Source organism: Lontra canadensis, unplaced genomic scaffold (genome assembly GCF_010015895.1).
Source record: "Lontra canadensis isolate GAN:19392208 unplaced genomic scaffold, GSC_riverotter_1.0 scaffold4, whole genome shotgun sequence".
In the NCBI taxonomy this organism is placed as follows: Eukaryota; Metazoa; Chordata; class Mammalia; order Carnivora; family Mustelidae; genus Lontra; species Lontra canadensis.
Window position 1 is genome coordinate 7,931,114 of NW_022630998.1, and position 20,605 is coordinate 7,951,718.

Here is a 20,605-nt window from a genome sequence, read left to right on the forward strand (position 1 = left end):
AGAGACCTTTGAGGGAAAATACGACCCACTACAAATTATGATGAACTATGCATACATTTAACTTTACTTATCCCTTTAAATCAATTGGTCTGCAAACTAGGATACTATTTGCAAAGTACAATTCTTAGTGATCTATAAATTATTTAGAAAACATATGTTCAATTTAAATGCAAAAAGAACCCTGCAGATGAAATTTTGAGTGCCACTCATTTCAAGGTCACTTTCTTTATTCCATTACAAGAATTATAACTCAAGAGTGTGGTACAATGAAAATGCCAGAAGTGGCGGGAGTCTGCCCAGTCTCGGCTGTATCATTAGCCCTAGCACAGTTCTCCGCATATAGTAGGCTCCCAGTAAAATCAAAATTACAGGGTGTGCTTTTATTTAGCTCATTACAGTTGGAAGCAATGATGTTAGAATTATTAGAATTACAGAAAATAAAACCTTGGAGAGTCTTAGAGCTACCTGAATTCATGAGGAAAATACAGAAAGACCATTTTTTTGAAGTCTGTGTGAGAATGTAGTCATCTTTTACTCTCTTTCTCTGTAAGAGTCTATATCTAATGTATTAGTAAACCCTAATGGCTTTACCTTCAACATACACCCAGAACCTGGCCACTTCTCAAGATCACCATCACTGCCATCCTGGTCCAAATCCCTTTGTTTCTCATTTAGATTATTTCAAAAACTCTCTAACTGGTCTTACTTCTGTACTTGCCCTCTTACAGTCTATTAAAAAAAAAAAAAGAATTCTAACACATCTTTCAAAAACCTGGGACAGACCAAGTTAGTTTTTAATAGCTCCCATGTCATGTAGAATAAAGGCAAAGCCCTTTCGACGACTTACAAGGTCTTCATGATCTGGCCACCTAATAACTAAGCTCATTTTCTATTTCCCTTGTTGGTCTTCTCTAGACACACCTACATGCTCCCATCTCAGGGCCTTTTTGTCCTTGCTATCCCCATTGCTAGTAAAGTTCTCAATGAAATTCACATGGCTCACTCTTTTATCTCTTCTAGGTCTTCTCTATAAAATACTGTCCACTCCAGCCTCCCTTTCCCTTTTATCCTATTTTGTTACTCAGTATATCATTCATCATCACAGGGAATATTTTATATTTACTTGCTTATTACTTTTTAAAAGCATTGTCTGCTTTCCCTCATTTTTGTAAGCTTCAGAAGGGCAGGGCTTTGTTTCATTCACTGTTGAAAGGGGGCAGAATTTGTCACCCCAAAATATACTTCTTTGGCATAAGGATTATTTTCAGCTGATTATTTTTTAGAGACTGTGGATACAGAGGAAGTTTTACAACTGAGTAGAAGTTACCCTTTTGTAAGAGATATTTACAAGGGAGCTCTCATTTATAAGACTGTCTCCCTCCCTGTACCAAGAAGAGAAGGTGAACTCTAAATCTCTAGAAACTCTTACCAATAGAGAAGACACTACCTTAAATCTGTGTAACAATCCTACCCTGGTTTACTGCTTTGCCTGATAACTTCCCACAACTGGCCTCCCTCCCACCCTCTACATACCTTCTTTAGACTTTAGTTGGAGTTGGTATTTAAGGTGGTGGCTTGGGCCATCTTGGGAAGTTACTTAGTTTTTCAGGGTCTCTCCCATGTACACAGGAGTCATACATGTTACTTAACTTCTGTTTTTCCCCTGTTAGCCTTTCATTACAGGGGCGTCTCAGGCAAACCCTAGAAGATTAGAGGGCAAATTAGTTTTCCTCCCCTATACCACTACAGCCACAGTATCTAGAGGAGTGCCTGGTCCAAACATACCCAGGACTGGAAACACATAGATGAAAGAGTAACAGAAGTAAGGTGGGGAACTGTGGAGCTATGGGCTGGAGATAGAGATCAGCTGCCCAGAGACATCTAGGCTTTAATTAGAGTGAGGAGGTGGCCTTGTTGACATGAAGTTTGGTATAAGAAATGCTTAGCCTAATGTTTAAAACATTAAACAAATCACACAGATGTATAGATATTCCAAATGGTTTTATTACATGGTCCATACTATCATGTTAGCAAGAAAACGAGCTTCTCAGATTCAACAAGGTCCAAGCCTGTTTGGACACTGTTAGAAAGTCTGGGGACCATGGTAAAATGAACAGAGATATCCTGCATTTGCTCTTTCTTTATATGGCCATCTTTTTCTGAAAAGTTTCTGTATCCTTGGCTAACTGGATAAATGAATTTAATTTTACAATGGTGTGGACACGTATGGTCTTTCTAGTTAGGTTGTGGCCCCCTTGAAATGTTGTGGGGATATTTCATAGTGGAGAACCTTGAGATACTTATGTACTCAAGTAGAGTTGCCTTCTCTAATCCAAATCAGTGTGTCAGAGAGAATATTACCCTCTTTGTTTTATATTGGAAGAAACAAAAGCATAATAAGCAACTTCATTCATTCACTAATGCAATGATTTTTTCAACTGATCACCAACTAGATGCTGGTAACTGTTCTTTGTATTGAGGAATGAATAAAATAAAGTCGGTATCTTCATGGAATTTACATTCTAGTTGAGGGAGACAGACAAAAAGCAAACCAGTATTTTAGATAGATAGATAGATACACACACACACCACTTTTATACATATGCATATATTTATACAAGCACATTTACACATATGTAGATACAAACAAAATAAATGTCAGGTCATGATAAGGACTGATGAAAAATAAAGCAGGGGAAAGGTTATAGGGAATGCCATGATGGAGGTTGGGAGGGTTCTAAAGTCACCCAAGTAACATGATGTCGAGCCAGGATTCAAACACAGAGTATTTCGATATCAAATCTGTGGTCCTAACCACTATGCTGAAGCTAAGTGGCTCTACAAATGCTAACCTCCCAGTCTATTAGAGCTGGCAATGCAGAGAGAGACAGTCTGATTGGATAGAAACACTTTAAAAAGGAAACCTGAGAATGAAAAGGGTTCCTCATGGTGCCCTCTATCTAATATAGAATGAACAGTATTTGACAACAAAAATTGGGCAAATCTCCCAAAGTCCCGTAATTCTCAAAATTAACAAGGTGAGTCAATGCCTGGTAAATGTCATAGGCTTGGGTTCTCTAGGTCCCTATGTTGACTGCTCAGACCCTGCCCTGGAAACAATTTGCAAGTGAGAAGGTTAGGCTTGTTTTTATGTCATCCATGTTCTAACAGATTTTTTAGAGGCCAGAATTTCCATTTGACCAAGACTAATTAGAAAAAGCTAGCTACTCTTGCATAAATCAGGTTTGACCTGAGAACGTGAATACTACCAGTGGTCACCCAAATCTCTGGGCTAATCTAACCCAATTCCACGGTTCTGAGTGTGATCTCCTGTCTGTTACTTAGACTCAGTAGGAATTAGGATTCAAAAAGACTACATGGACCAACTTCAGGAAAGAGTCAAGCTGGCAGCCCGATACCATGGACCATGGGGGAATGAATCATCCCAGGAAAATATAGAGATAAGGCCTGTAAAGGAATCTTTTATACCTGTGACAGGCTTTCTCTAAATCAGTATTGATTAAATGGTTTTACATTTTGCTTTGTAAGAGAAATTTCCACATGGGAAGAAACTAGAAATATAGCCAACAAATAGTTTAAATGTTTTGTTTAGATTCTCAGGCTTTGTCATCAACTCAATCTAGAAGTAAATTTTCTTCCCCTTACCAACTGTATGACACTGGACAAGTTATGTACTTTTTTTGTGTGACTCAATTTCTCCTATTATAAATGGAGATAAGTACTACCATTCTCATTGAAATATGAGGACTAAATGAGATAGTGGATGTACTTGCCAAAGAGTAAGCACTCAATGAATGCATGATATCCTTTTGGGGATCCTGCTTTATATATATCCCATCCTCTCAGAATCATGCCCTCCCACACCAGGATTGACTCCTGTAAATCTATGTAACAATGGTCCAGCATACTCTCCTCTGTCTAGTCATCTTATTGATTAAAACAGGGGTAGACACCTAATATAAGCTAGGCCAATCAATTCTTTCTGCTAAGAATTTGAAGTTAGACCTCAAAGACTAATTAGTTATCTGTGGATGCTAGGTCTGGAAAGTTATATTGATTCAAATGTCACTTGAGACCCCTTTGCAAATGGGAAGAGGAATGCAGTCTTCAGAACAAGAGGGAAAGGAAGCAGTGAGAGAAAAAGAGGAAATAATGAAAGACCAAGTGAACATGGAGGAAAAGGCAGAGAGAGATATTGCCTTGGTCCCTGAACACTTCCCAGTTCCTAATTCCAATGGCTCTCAAGGCTGGCTGAGTTTCCTGTGTCCTTAGTTCTGTGAGAAAATTCCATTTTGTTATTATAAATGTCCTATTACTTAAGTTAGCTTAAGATGTTTCTGTTCTTTGTCATCAAAGTGGTCCTTAGAAAAAGCGGTAACCTAAACATTTGTATTAGTTTAATGGAAAAGCTCACGTTTGACATTCTGAACCAGAAATGTATTTACTGTAATTAACTGAATGAAAGTGAGAAATAATAGAGAAGAGTATATAGGCCAATTTCCCCCATCATTTCTATTTAACATAGGACAAAACTAGCCCTAACCAAACTATGAAATAGCTTTAATGTGCTGCTATTCCCTTCTCTCCCTCCCTTCTCATTCTCATATTTCTCATGCGTATTGGAGGGCCCTAAATTCCTGAACAGTGTCTTATATATGCTCTGTCTTTCCTACCAGCAACCATAAATCAAAACTTATCTGTCTTTTGACCCTGTCCCCCAAATCCCTCATTTTTGTTTTCTAAGAAGGCAGCTAGATACTCTGGTACATTAACCCAAGCCAACATGGTAATTGATTGAAATATAAGAAAACGCCTCCTTTTTCATTCCTGGCAACAGGCATGTGACTTTAGGGGAAAAAAATCCTTAATCAAAATCAATGAAACTAGTGATGGGAAATTCTGACACTGAATAAAGTACCAGGATAATTTTTAGAAAGGTGCTTTTGTGCTATCTTTTGTATGATAATCACATTGCATATGCAAATACCAAACTGCAGTAGGGGGAAAAAAGGTTAGAGAAGGATTGCATATTTTTGAAATATTTGAAATTATTGAGCACTCCTTTTCCGTACTGTAGGAAAATTGGTTTAGAGGCTAAAAATAAAACTACAGCTTAATATATTCAAAATTGTAATCAAATGTTGGAACAAGAAAATCAGTCATAAATGCTTAGTCAACTAACCGAGATTATCACATTTCTATGCTAATCCTGTGTTTTTAATTAATGGATAAAGCAGAAGGGGGCATCTAAACAATAGTGTATGAAAAAATGCAAAAATAATTTCTCAAGTTCTAATGAAATGAGAGGCAATAACAAAATACTGGTTCATTCCAGCAACTCTTTATCAAAAATAACAAAAACACCTTGGTATATCTTTCTAAAATTATATATCACAGGCTTCCGCATCCTCTTCTGTTTTTACTCATGAACATAAAGAGTCCAGATGTTAAATATAAACTGAGCCATCATGCTCGGAATCCCATCTGGCCTTCTTCCCTGAATCTCCTAATTGGTCAGAAGATGCATTTCTTACAGAAGGCAGTTGAGTTCGGGACAGTGATTCAGAGTATGAGCTCTAGAACCAGAGGGCCAAGATCCTTATCTTGGAGCTGTCACTTTATTTTCATACCATCTTGAGCAAGATAATCAACCTCCCTAACCATAAGTTTCCTCATGTATAAAATGGGCCTAACAATCATACCTATTGTTGTTTTGAGGATTTCTTCATTTACCATTAAGTACCTGGCACTGTTCCTAGCTTTTGGAATCCAACAGTGAACACTATGGGTAAAAATCCTTGCCCTCAGGAAGCTTTCATTCTCACATATTGCATCTACAGCACGTAATTAGCACAATGCCTAGACCTCGGTAAGTGATGAAGGGCAGCTGTTGGGATTACAAAAACTTGAATGAGATGGAGCAAAACACCTGCATTTAAATGACTGGGAATGTGCTGGAATGAAGTCAGCACATCTAAGATCTAGTTAGCAGTGGCTCTGCCATTGTTTAGATAACCTTCATTTAATCTCTGGGCCACAATTATTTAATCTGCACATTGATGTGAAGGTTGCTTTTACTGAATAGGTGGCAATTCATGAGAGATATAGAAGGTGAAATTCTAAAAACATTAAAGGCAAGATTTCACTTGCCTATTTTAGCTTTATCTGACCATTTAAATGATATGAGGATGCATTTGGCACAAGAATACACTTTCTGTACATTGAAAGCATAGGGAGAGCTGAAATGCTAGGTTACCAGCTGTAGTTTGAAAAAAAAAAAAAAAAGAGAAAAACCTTCAAGAATCACTGAAGAATGTAGATGATCAATATCATACCCAAACCTTTAGCTTCATAAAATATGAAATCACAAAAAAATTAAAAGGAGACAGAAGCAGCAACTTAAATTTATCTTAGAAAGTACACATTCCTTAGGCTAATCAGAAATCACTGGGTCGGGGCACCTGGGTGGCTCAGGCTAAGCCTCTGCCTTCGGCTCAGGTCATGATCTCAGGGTCCTGGGATCGAGCCCCACATTGGGCTCTCTGCTCAGCGGGGAGCCTGCTTCCCCTTCTCTCTCTGCCTGCTGCTCTGCCTACTTCTGATGTCTCTCTGTCAATTAAATAAGATCTTTAAAAAAAAAAAAGAAATCACTGGGTCAAATAACCTCTTTCTAGAACATATTTCAATGAAATGTAATATTGTTTTTTTCTGGACAGTCTTAGCTTTCCTAAATAAGTTTTTCTAATGAAATTTAAAAATAAAATCAATCCCATTCCTACTCCTTTTTATAAGATGATTCATTTCTCGGGATTTTGTAAATTTTCTTTCCAGTTACTTTTCTTTTCTAGTTAAAAACATAGCATTTTGACTTTCTTAAAATCATTCCAATGTATAGCTAAATACTCCTGCCGTTTAGCCAAATTAAATGGCCCCTGGTGAGAATGACCCTGTTTACCTGATTTCATTCTTTGGACTTACCATTCTGATGATATTGAACTATTTATAATTTCATGATTAAGTCCTGCTCTCTTATGAAAAACCCTGTTAACTTTGCTTTCAACCTTCCTCCAGCTGCAATATTCTTTCCCCTTCTATTCAGTAACACACCCATCTACCAAATCTCACCCAAACAGTATATCTCCTGAATTACGGACAGCTCTTACCATAGCCCTGATTACTCCCAGGATAACCCCCATACTAGAAAGTCATATTAGACACTCTTAATATTACTCTCACGGCATTTTGCACAAATTATCACTAAATTGATTATCTTTTTGCACAATTATTATCTTGTGTTACATCTACCTGATGGCAGGGACAATGATTCTTGTTGACATCAGCCTGGCACAGAGTAGACAACTGTTCTCATTTGTGAAGTGCTGGAAATATCTTCATTCTCAACGGATAAGCAATACCCTTATTAAACAATTAATCTGATATTACGGGCTTTAATTTGCAAAGTTTTTAGCCTTACTCCATAGCAACAAAACATCATTGCAGTAAAGTGACCAAAAACAAAGAGAAAGCAGTCCAAGATTTAAAATTAGAAAACAAAATCACTTTCTACAAGCATTTCTCCAAAAACACCTTTTCTGGTTTTAACACAGAATATCATGAAATTAAGAAATGCTTCCAAAATTCCTCACAGATTGGTCTTTAACACAAATACATACCAATCAAAAGCTTATCCTTTCTTTACTTTCCACAGACACCAAGGAACACGGCAGAAAGCCAACTTTCAGAATTAAACCCAAATAAAAAGAAATCTTGCAGTACAATTCATCAGCAATAAAATCATAAATGCCATTTCCACTTATATCTAGTGTAATGTCAAGCTTCAATCCACTTAACATCAAAATTAATCCGGCTCAATGCTTTTTCTAGAGTGACATCTAACAATCTAGTAACATACCATTTTAAGCAAACACACATAGAGCCCGAAGTTTATCAGTGTACCTCAAATCTTCATATAAAGTACAAGTAGGAAAGAAAATCTTACACTCGTCTATAGAATAATTATAAAGAAAATGCAGTTGATTACAACTAAACACAAAATATCCAGCAATTCACTAGCTATAAACAGAAATAGTTCCAATTAGAAACTTAGAGTATCAAGGGAACCCTTCTGGAAGTTAAATGGAAATTTCAACAAGAACATTTTCCAAAAGCAGGCCATTTCTTTATGCAATTACTTGTTTCCATTTTATAGCTGTCATACTTATTTATCTGCTCTTCTCATAGTAATCAAAACAATAAAACAAAGTTAAAGAAAGAAAATGTGTCTCCCCAGCTTAAGATACTATTTTGAGGAGACACAGTTAGAAATATTTTCAAGTACTGCATTCCAGGGACTTCTAATCACTGAACGGGATAAAATTTAAAATTTAAAGCACATTAAAATTTTTTGCTTTGATCTGTGGGACAAAGACTTCATAATTCATAGATATATATTTATCTTTAGTAGTATTTGGGGATGTCAAGAATAGACCTGGGTGCCTTTCTTCACTACTTGGAAACTGAAAGATTTGATCATGTTCAGATTAATCAATTTTTAAAACACTGCATTTTAAATTTCCTCATTTCCAATGAGGAAAAATGCTTTTCACTGTAGTGAATACTATATATTTATATTTATGTACTAGGAGAAAAAATATGTAACATGTCTTGAGTGCATCTTTCAACTATAAATCAGTTGAAATCCATTGCAATTACTATAACTACTACTGAAACAGTTTCATAGGATGACACATAGGAATAGGGTTCTATGGCACAATTCATTTCTATAAAAACTTCAATACAAAGAATATTTTATTTTCACAGATTGGTGAGGTACTGAAATGAAAAGAAAAAGAAAAAGAATTCATCCAAAAGAGCATTTACATAAATTTGAAGAGTAACAAAAGACCACTGGCTAGAGGTATCATATAATTCATCCACTAATCAGGATCAACAGAGAAAATTAGAATACCAGATAGTTTAGAAGAAATCAGAAGTGTTGGTTAGAAAACATTAAATTGTTGGTATATATAGCTAATAAGGACAATCATATAAAAAAGAAAAGCATTTATTAAAATAAACACAAAAAGAAAATATTCTATGCCATGGATGACAAATTTGGGCCTTGTGTGATAATGCTTATCAGGGTACTAACAGATGTGGCTGATCAATCAATGGGCTCTTTGTTGCTGATCCTGGAATTCTTCTCAATACACAACAAAGAAAGCCATTGCCAATCACTGAAAATTGGCACTGAAATCTATTTGTCAAACCTGCTCTCAGTGATACTGTTTAAGACATTCAATCAGGAACCTTCCCCACAGGCAAATAGTACAGGAGCAAATACAGCCTTCTAGGATATGTGCTCAAGCAGGGGTTAACATTCAAAAATGTGTGAATGCGTAACAATTCTTAACAAGGAAAACGGGAAACAAACATTACACGAGATAATGTTATGATCCAGTGAGTGGGGTAAGTTTTTAAAACCTGCCATCTACAACTTAGAATGGTTTTAATTCTGATGATACAGCATTTAAAAAAAAATACAGGCATCCATTTGCAAGAAAAGTAATCACTACAAAAGTAGCAAGAAATTGAAACAATTCCCTCAACCACACTGCAACAGAAATTAAAGACTGGTACTGGTAACTGACAAATAATTAAGTAGTTTGAATGCTGTTTATTCATTGTAACTTAAAGTTATAGATAGTCTAATGGTTTGGGAAAAAATGACACAGTGGAGCCAAGATGGTGGAGGAGTAGCAGGCTGAGATAACATCAGGTAGCAGGAGATCAGCTAGATAGCTATCAAACCATTCTGAACACCTACAAACCCAACAGGAAATCAAAGAGAAGGAGAGCAGCAATTCTAGAAACAGAAAATCGACCACTTTCTAAAAGGTAGGACCTGCGGATAAGTGAATGCGAAGCCACGGGAAGATAGACCACGGGGGGAGGGGCCGGCTCCCAGCAAGCGGTGGAAGAAAATCTGAACTTTGAGAAGTCTGCTCCACTGAGGGACATCGCTCCAGAGGCTAAGTGGAGATGGAGCCCTCACGGGGACAGCGTGGTCTCAGGTCCCACGGGGTCACAGAAGGATTGGGGGTGTCTGAGTATAGCAGAGCTCGCAGGTATCAGAGCGGGGAAGCCGACTACCGAGACGGAGCCCAGGAGTGACCTGTCAGCATGGGGTTGCCTAAAACTGTGATCTGCAGCACAGGCAGACCACTGTTCTTTGAGCAGGGACCCCACAAGTGGCAGATCAGGGGAGACTCCCCTGAAAGAGCAGCAGGGATCTGCGAGGTCTGGAGACTCCAGGTGGGGCTGTGGGCCAGAGACAGAAATGCTTGGTCACAGGCTGCATGAGCTCGGAGCGCAGCCGGAGACCAGGAGACGGAGTGATTGAGCAATTTTCTCCGAGGGTACACTGAGGACTGTGGCCCCGAGCTCTGGGCTCCTCTGGGCCAGAGATTGGGAGGCCATCATTTTCATTCCTGTCCTCCAGAGCTCTATGCTATGGAAAGCTTCCAGGGAACAAATGCTCCGGGAGAGTGAACCTGAGTAGATTTCTTAGCCTGGCCCCTGGCAAGGGTGGTATAATTCTGCCTCAGGCAAAGACATTTGAGAATCACTACAAGAGGCCCCTCAGAAGATCAACAAGAAATTCAGCCAAGACCAAGTTCACTTACCAAGGAGAACAGCGGAATTCCAGAAGAGGAAAGCAAAGCATGGAATTCATGGCTTTCTCCCCATGATTCTTCAGTCTTGCAAATTAAATTTTTTAATCTTACTTTTTTCTTATTCTAATTTTTTTTAATTTTTCCTCTTTCCTCTTTTAACGTTTTTTAAACTAATTTATCTTAATAATACCTTTCTAAAAAATATCTTTTTAAACCTTCATTATTATAGTTATATTTTAATCCTTCATTGTATCTAACTTTATTTTTTGTATACATATAGGGTTTTTTTCTTCTAAAAAATTTTGGGATATAATTTCTTCTAATAGATCAAAATATACCCTAAATCTAGCACAGGGCTTTGTTCTACTCTCCAGCCTGAGCAAATTCTCTCCACTTCCTTTTTCTTACTTTTTCCAACCAACTTATCAATTTTTTTTTTTTAGATATTTTTTTAAAAATTTTCATCTTTACAGTCCTATTCCATCCCTTCATCGTGTTTACCCTTATTTTTGTGTATATATATATATATATATATATATAAGTTTTTCATTCTTTAAAATTTTGGGAAGTAGTTTCTTCTAAGAGACCAAAATACACCCAAAATCAAGTGGTGGCTCTGTTCTATTCATCAGTCTAATATATATATATATATATTTTTAATTTTTAAAAAAGTTTCTTTTAAATTTCTTTTTACCCCCATGATGTGGTATATATATACAAGGGAATACTATGCAGCCATCAAAAGAAATGAAATCTTGCCATTTGCGACAATGTGGATGGAACTAGAGGGTATTATGCTTAGCGAAATAAGTCAATTGGAGAAAGACAATTATCATATGATCTCCCTGATATGAGGAATGTGAGAGGCAAAGTAGGGGGTTTGGGGGGTAGGGAAGGGAAAAATAAAACAAGATGGGATCAGGAGGGAGAAAAACCATAAGAGACTCTTAATCTCACAAAACAAACTGAGGGTTGCCAGGGGAAGCGGGGGTAGTATGAAGAGGGTGGCTGGGTTATAGACATTGGGGAGGGTATGTGCTATGGTGAGCGAAGTGTGTAAGCCTGACGATTCACAGACCTGTACCCCTGGGGCAAATAATGCATTACATGTTAATAAAATATATATATCTTACAAAATGAGACAAAGTGAATAACTACAGTAGAAAATTTGATGCTTAAAGTACCTTTAACACCTGAGTAGCCAAAATTATAGATTTTCTCTAAATGAAGAATAAAACCCTTCATTGTTACTTTTAACAAAAACTGCTTTCTTCTAATGAAATTAATGATAATTCAGTTCTTGTCCAAAATCAAATACTTTTTAAAAATCTTTTAAAAATTGGAGAAAGACAATTATCATATGGTTTCACTCATATGTGGAATATAAGAAACAGTGCAGAGGACCATAAGGAAAAGGAGGGAAAACTGAATGGGAAGAGATCAGAGAAGGAAACAAACCATGAGAGACTCTTAACTATGGGAAACAAACTAAGGTTTACTGAAGGGGAGGTGGGTGAGGGAATGGGATAATTAGGTGACAGGCATTAAGGAGGGCATGTGATTTGATGAGCATTGGGTGTTACACCCAAATGATGAACTGTTGAACACTACATCTGAAATAAATGATGTACTATGTGTTGGCTAACTGAATTTAAATTGAAAAAAAAAAAACTGAATTAAAAAATAAATAAAGAAATAAAAACATCTATTATAATGTGATTTCATCTCTAGTCATGGAAAGTAAAACAAAAATACAAGGACAGTGGCTAAGTTTTAGTTGTCTTCATTTCTAGAAATACAATAACTCTACTGAAATGTATTTTAAAATATATGTAATCATTGAGTGATATTGGAAACAGAAGCCATCATTTCAGTTTTAAAATAAAATTGAAAATGCAGCAAAATTTTTTGGAAAGATTAAGTAATCTATTTGATAAAGTAGGCAGACATGAGCAGGTAACAGGTGTTTTCTGACTGTTAACAAAGGATGGAAACCAAGTTTCAAACAGCCAGGAAAAACTCTGGGGGCACACGCATGTACTCTTCCCTATAACTGCTGCCGTACAATGACCTATAGCTTCAAGAGAACACATTTATACTGTGGTCTTGACCCTCTATTCCCCTTGCAGGAGGATAGGTCTATCTATGACAGCTCTGATAAGAGCCATATAGGGCCCAAAACTCCTTCATAGACTACCTAGTCAGAAACCACCCTAGCTATAACCCTTGCAAGCATAAAAGAGAAAGACCACGCCGGCCCCCAGTGCAGTTGCAGTCTCTAGGTCTGTCCACTCGTTCACCTTAAGAGTGTACTTTTGCTTTCACTGCCATTAAACTCTTGTTTACTTGAAAGCTGGGCTCTAAATTCTTCCTTGGCCCAACTAAAAAATGGAGGCAGGGGATAGGGGCTGGGGTGGGGCAGATGGGACATGCCTCTGACATACTGAGATCAAATCAGTATACATTTCAGGTGAAGGTACTTTTTTTCTGCTATATAATCACACATTATACAATTTTACCAGAATGTTAAATCAAAGCCTGCTTAATGAAACACATCAGAGAAAACATACATCAATAACTGAACCAATTTAGATCATGTCCATAATAGTTCAACCTGACAATGAACTTTGCTCCATGTTAAATAGTATTACATGCTGTTTCCAGTGAATAAAAACTGCATCAATGCCCCCACTTCCTTTTGCTTATATACACTTAGCCATATTTAGGATCTCACAAGAAATCAGCAAGACATCTTATGTTATACTGACATTTAGCAGTAAAGAACATTTGCAGCTATAAGCACCTAAAACCACAATCTATAAAAGCATTACAACCAAGTCACTGCTCTTGATGTAATTAGACAAAGTTTTCTAAAATCTCCTTCGAAACAGCTATTATGCTAGTGTCTTCTACCCTTGGCCAATTCACTGTCACGAATTGTTTTACTATTATGCTCTGCCATGACTTTATAAGTAATTTCTTTGCAAAATGAGAATGGGGGCAGATGAACAGTTTTATTTGGCTATAAGACTGTAGCTGATTACATGACAAACTTGTGGTACATCTTATCAGTATGTCATTCATGATTATAATACAAGAGATTTTAATCAGGAAGTAGCTCATTATCTAATGAGGTGTACTTACCTCAGGTAAGACAAAAGACAAGTGTTTCTGTAAACTATATAAAAACTATCCAAGAAGGCTTCCCACAAAACATGAAATCCAACAAGAAAATATGTAAGTTTTGTGAAAGAACATCAGTGCTGTATTGCAGTAAATATGTCATTTTTCTAGCATTCTATTGGTAAAACCAGAAAACATTTAAAAAATGTTCTTCTTACCTGTGTATACAGTTTTTACTCTCGAGATAGGACATACCAGAAGCAGCATCTAATGAAAATTTCACTAATTGTTTGAGTTTTATCTCATCTTTCTTCTTTCTCAGAAAGGACAGGAAATCACCTCCTAGAAGGATTGACAGATGAATAATGAGATATAATCATGATGTACTGCCTACTGGAGATACTGGACAAAACCGCAAGAATTACACATTCAGCCATTGCTTTCTGCCCATTTTGTTTGAGGTGAGGGTAAAACAAAAGATGAAAAGAACACACCTATTAGAAAATAGATACCATAAACTTTCCCAGGTACAGTTTAAGTACTTTAAGTGCTTCACACTGTGTAGTATCCAACACGAAATAATATTCAAACAAAATCATATAATGCTTCTGTTGCAATTTCTAACTGATTTCCCTGGGTAAAATTTTATGCAAAATTTTATTTTTTCTAATAGCAAATAAAAGATTATAGCTATTATGAATTTAAAATGTGAATGGTATCAAATTAGTTATAAGATGCAGTGACTGCTTATAACAAGTCACTGATGGTAGAGCGAGAGAGGGGGGATCTATGGTCTTTGATATGATTTAATTGCTGAACCAGATTGCATTTTGCACATCAGATAGATTTCAGTGATGTCTTAGAGCAACTCTTTAAATCAGCATGGTCCAAAAGAGATATAGTAACTTTCAATTTTCTGGTAGCCACATTTGGAAAAGCAACAACATCAAAAAGGTGAATGTCATTTTAATAATGTATTTTTTCCTTAGCCCAATATATCCAAAATATATTATACCAATATGTATCACTACAAAATTATAGTAAAACTAGTTTACAGTTTTATCATCTTTAGTCTTTAAAATATGTTGGTTATTTTACATTTTGTGGGACATCTCAAATATTTGATCTGTGTTAAAATTTCATAAAATTTATAGTCAAAACAGAAGATTCACATGCCTATGTTGTTTCAAACATTTAAAATTTTCTAGTAACTCAATCATATCCATTTTAAATTGAATAAAGTTAAATGAGATCCAAACTTCAGATTTTTAGAAGCACTAGCCACATTTCCAAAGTTGAGGAGTCACTGACCACCAGTCACAATCATATTAGAATAGTGTTGAACTTCAACTGTTCATTCATTCTTCACATCGCATTAAAGGCTGTATGAAGGCTTGATTATTCTTCCTTGTTAGTGTAGAGTGTAACTGCATTTTTTAAAAAAAGTTAAATGAATGTCCTCTCAAAACAATCATTCCCACTTTCTCTATTAGTGCCTCAGATTCTAAACCAGAATTTTTCAAGAGGGATTAGCACTTTAATTGCCATTTCCTGAATTTTGTAATCCTCTTCACCAGGGATCCAGGCTTCCTTAAACAGAACAACTCTAGAGGTGAAGACTTAATGGCTTTTTCTTTAACAAGAATACCTGGAAAATAAACACTCGCCAGGTCTTTCTCTAACGACTTCTCTTATTCACAAATCCAGTGTTAGGAAAATTTAGGTGGACTATTTACAAAATCAACAGTTATATGCTTAAAAATAATCTTAATGGTGTCAGATAATTTCTTTATTCTGTTCTTTTAAAGAAAATATCAAATGTATTCAATTACTAGGAAGATTATTGACACAGTCTCTGTCAAGTTTAACAATTTTCTGAACATATAAAAGCAACAGTAAACAGCAAAATTAACCATTAATTTCTCTACTTTAATAGGTACACCAATTAAGTGGACTCGAAATCAATATTTAGTTCAAGTTATTCCTTGGACCAATATTCATATATAATTATAATATATATAATCAATATTCTTTTGTTAGATATATGTTGGCCTATTTAAAAAAAAATTCAGACTTCTGGTCTTGAAACCACACAGCATTTTGTTTAAGCTTTGGAATAGCTTTCAAATGGAAAGAGCTTTTCTGGAATTTGATTTAAAGCATCCTATGACAGCCTCAGTGTTCTGTGAAATCCTAACATTTCTTTCCAAAGTTAGATCATATTCAGCATTTTTCCATCTGCCTCCTCCTCTTCTTTAAACTTACTCCTTTGGTGAAACCTCCTTTACCCCTGAAACCCTGCCCCAAACGGTAAACCCCAGGAAGAGAATTGTGCCTCTGCTGCTCAATATTATAATTTCAGAGGCTACCATACCATGTTCTAGCATGTAGCAACACCTCAGTAAACATAGCTTGAATGAGTGAGTAAACAACGTATACGTTTCTCCTCTTGCAGCTTCTTAGCTCCCCATGAAGACCAGAATCATTTTATCATTAATTTTAACATTTCTTCCCTAGTCCCTCTCCAATGGTGAGAACTATGCTTTTCAAGTACTTGTTAAATGTTAAAATAGTGTTGAAAAAAGGATATTGCATTTCTTATCAATGGCACCCGATGGATGCCATAAAATTCTTTATATTCCATCTAAAACTTTGACCATTTAAGACTGAGCTCATTTTGATAGATGCTTCCCTAACACTAATGCCTTGAAAACTGCATCTTTTTAAAAAATGATTTGCAAAGAGGCAATCCCTGGTAGATAAAATTGTAAGATATCAAATGCATAATATAATAAAGACAACACTTAAACAGCATTACAAATTGCCTGAAAAGTGATGCCAAGACAATAAAGGTAAAGTACTAGACAGCAAATGACATACAGCTATTTCGAAATACGGAGACACAGCCAAAGATAAAGACGAAGGCTTATCTGATTGCCTCTTAGTTAATACAAAAATATTCTGACTTAGAGAAATTTCTTGCTTAAAATCATTAAATTATTAAAGTAAATTTTAAATTTATTTCCAACTTATACTTATTCAAGACACAGACAGAATGATCTTAAGGAAAGGAGGAAAGCCACACCATCCCACAGCCCTAGTCAGCTTCTTGCAGAATAGTGCAGAGAAGCAAAGCCTTAAATAAAAGTTAAATAATTGTGATTCAGTACAGAAAGCCTGAGCTTTGGGCAAATGCAAGCAGTAAGAACCCTGAAGCAAGAAGTAAACTCCCCAGGGGACAGAGTATGATACAGAGTATGAGACATTTCTGGCCCAGGAAATAATTCAGACTGGGCCAGAAAGGTTCCCCGAGGCACAATACTTGATTATTACCATTAAGTGAACAACAACCAGAGAGTGACATCAGATGATAGAGTTTTTAGTATTCACTGTCAGTTATTGTAGAGGATAGTGTCTTCCTTTTAACTCATTCCTCTGCCATTTTCATTAAGTGCCAAGTTAAAGAGCCTCTCTTAGAATTTGTGATAGAGACAATAATCATATATATAATACATAAGTTTCTATGTGTATGCATGTATATAATATATATATATGTATGTACATATGCATATAGTATAGAGTGACATACCTGACCACTGAGGTAAGGATCTGGGTGTTCAAAGTGGGCAAAACAAGATATTAATTCCCCTTTCGGAAATCTGTCTTAACAAGGATTATTTCTATATGGGTATACTGTACATTAAACCAAAACAGGATGGATTATCTTCTAGAATTCTTCACCAGTGATAAATTTCTAAGATGATACTTCATATGTTTGTATAGTCAATTTTTGGTTTATTAGGGAGACAGCATGACATCGTGAAAAGACCATGGATATTGAAGTCAGACTGACCTAGGTCTGATTACCTATGTGGCCTCGAGTAATTTTAATCTTTTTTTTAAATCTGTTTAATCTTTTTTTTCTAATATTTATTTATTTGAGAGAGAGAGAGAGTGAGTGCACAAACAGGGGGGAGGGGCAGAAGGAGCGGGAGAAGCAGACTCCGCACTGAGCAGGGAGCCTGATGTGGGGCTCAATCCCAGGAGTCTGAGATCATGACCTGAGCGGAAGGCTTAACCGAATGAACCACCCAGGTGCCCCTTATCTTTCTAAACTCCTTTAAAATAAGAATTAATTCCATTTATTTCTCAAGATGGCTTTAAAGACTAAAAATGTATCTAAAACACTAAGCCCCTGCCTAGAACACATCATACACACAATAGTACTCCTATTTCTTATTTTTGCTTGAGTTATTTTGAATCTAAAGAAAGAAAGAGTTGTGGTAGAGACAGGTTGTTAGTCACATATCTATGTTCCCTTACCAGCCTCAATTTCCTGCCCTTCTCCCATTTTGGGAAGTATTCACCTCACCCTCAACAAGAAAGGTGGCCCTAGATTGGCTTCATGCAATGAATGAAGCCCATTCCCCTGTCCAAGTGACTGGTTCAGGGATAGGCACACGGCTTAATTTGGGCCACTGAAACAAAAGGAGATGCTTAAGAGGGGAACAAAACTTTCGTTTTTGAGAGAAGCACCAGGAAAGAAGCATTCTCTGCCACTGGAAGTGTACAAGACAGCATACAGCACCACGAGGACTGGCAGACTAGGGGTAAAGCTATCATCAAGGAAAGCAGAAAATAGTGAAGAAAAGAGAATGGTTTCTGGCGACATATGTGAGCCACTGGATCAAACACTGACTGAACAGGGACTTCCTTCTAGATTTTTCAATTAAGTGAACTAATAAACCTCTATTTTTCTAATAAATGAATTTGACTTTATTTCTTTTCAGTGTTCCAGCATTTAATTTTTTTTTTTAAAGATTTCTTTATTTTGAGAGAGAGGGGGCACCCATGACTGGGGGAGAGGCAGAGGGAGAGGCAGAGGGAGCCTCAAACAGAGGCCCAGCTAAGTGTGGAGCCCCAAGCAGGGCTTGATCTCAGGACCCTGAGATCATGACCTGAGCTGAAACCAAGAGTCAGACGCTTAACTGACTGAACCACCCAGCTGCCCCAAATCTCAGTAATTTCTAATACATCTTCTGTACCAGCAACACAAAGGTTCCTAATGGATAACTAGTTGTATCAGAAGATTATTTGAGAATTTTAAAAGGTAATATATATTAAATGTCTGGGATAAGTAGGAAATGATAAATAGAAGTGTTTATTATTGCTTGCAGCCAACTTCTAGTAGGAGAATAGAAGGCTGTTATTCTCAACAGTACTTTCTCAAAAGATTTCTTACTCTACGCTATGGAAATTTGATTTTACCTGTTCTTTCAGTATTCATGGGACTGTGGGGAACTGATCACATTCAATAAACTCAGAGAGATTATTATATAAATAAGAATACTAATTTATCAATTTGTTATTAGAGAAAAGGGATCATCGGGGCAATACCACTAATAACTTCTTGTCACTGAATCATGTAGAGATCTTAATTTATCTTCAAATAGCTTCAGAGTTTATTAAATTAAGAGATATCAGTCCCCAGTAATATATAAAATATATAGTTCATTACCCTTGTTTTTTGGATATAAATTTATTCCTGACAAGTTTGGTTTAATTGTGTTCACTTGGAAATGTAAATAGGATAAGCAAATATTAAGTTGTAGGGAGGTATTTTGGAGGCTCCATTTATGTCACTGTTCAGAGTTTTTATTTAAAAAAACAACTTTTTCTCTTTGACCCATAGTGATGAGAGTTACAGGTGTTAGCTGGACCATCAAAAATAAGGGGGAAAATACGTATGATAATCATAAACAATGAATGGTGATGGAACCTGTTTTCCATGAAACACAGAAAATATTTTATTTTTTATTATTTTTAAAAGACTTTATTTGAGAGAGAGAGAGAGCAGGAGCAGAGGGAGGGGCAGAGGGAAAAGGAAAAGCTGAGCAGAGAGCCCAACACGGGGCTCAATCCCAGGACCCTGGGATCATGACCTGAGCCAAAGGCAGATGTTTTAACTGACTGAGCCAGACAGGTGCCCCAACACAGAATGATTCTAAATAATAGGAGATAAGCCAAAACAAGTTCTTGAAGAAGAAAATGCTGCATATAAGGTACATGCAGGAGAGAGGGACAGCACAGGAGATTAGCCAGGAGGATGCTCTTGTTGTCGATCGTGGTGCTGAGGGCTTATATTAAGAATTTTCCGAGTGAAGACTAAAGCATTAGATCAGAAAAGACTCAGCAATAAGCTAGAAATGGGTCAGTTTGTGAAGATGAGTAAGATGAAACAATGAATAACTGAAAATGACTACAAGAATACACTAGCTCCCCTGATTCCATTTTCTTTTTAAAGTAGCACTTATGGAACAGCTTGGTACCTAAGTAACATCATTCAGCTAGGCCAAATGTGGAGCTGAGTGTATGGTTTTCCCAATTTGGGTTAATACATGGCATCAGTCTTTTCCGACAAAGTTCCTTAATAGCCATGTTCTGCTAACGCTGCACTATAGTGGGAAACTTTTGCATTTCTCCTTTGCTGATGCTCTGTGAGAACATTACTCAATAGCAATCATGATAACCGTTCTATGAAATAAAGGAGTACATTTCACAGTATGTTTAACTTGCTGGTTCAAGGGGCACCACCTATAATCTTGCCAGACATTATATGAATTGCCACAACAGATGAGAGAGTCAACTTTCACAAAGTCTCAGAATGTCAGTGCTAGGAGGCCCTTGGGACATAATCAGCTTTTTCACATTACGGAGGAAGGAACTGAATTTACCTTTTATTTTTATGGTGGTGCTTTTGGTGATACTATTGAAATTCTGGGGCA

The 20,605-nt window shown here is 36.6% G+C and overlaps 1 protein-coding gene across 1 annotated transcript in view; it reads right to left on the reverse strand.

Annotated features, from left to right (window-relative positions):
* Positions 1–20,605, reverse strand: part of FER (FER tyrosine kinase) — a 465,098-nt gene that overhangs the window by 110,586 nt on the left and 333,907 nt on the right. Inside the window, exon 17 of the mRNA XM_032845246.1 lies at positions 14,039–14,162. Within this exon, the coding sequence (XP_032701137.1) occupies positions 14,039–14,162 (124 nt within the window). The remainder of the gene's footprint in view (positions 1–14,038; positions 14,163–20,605) is intronic.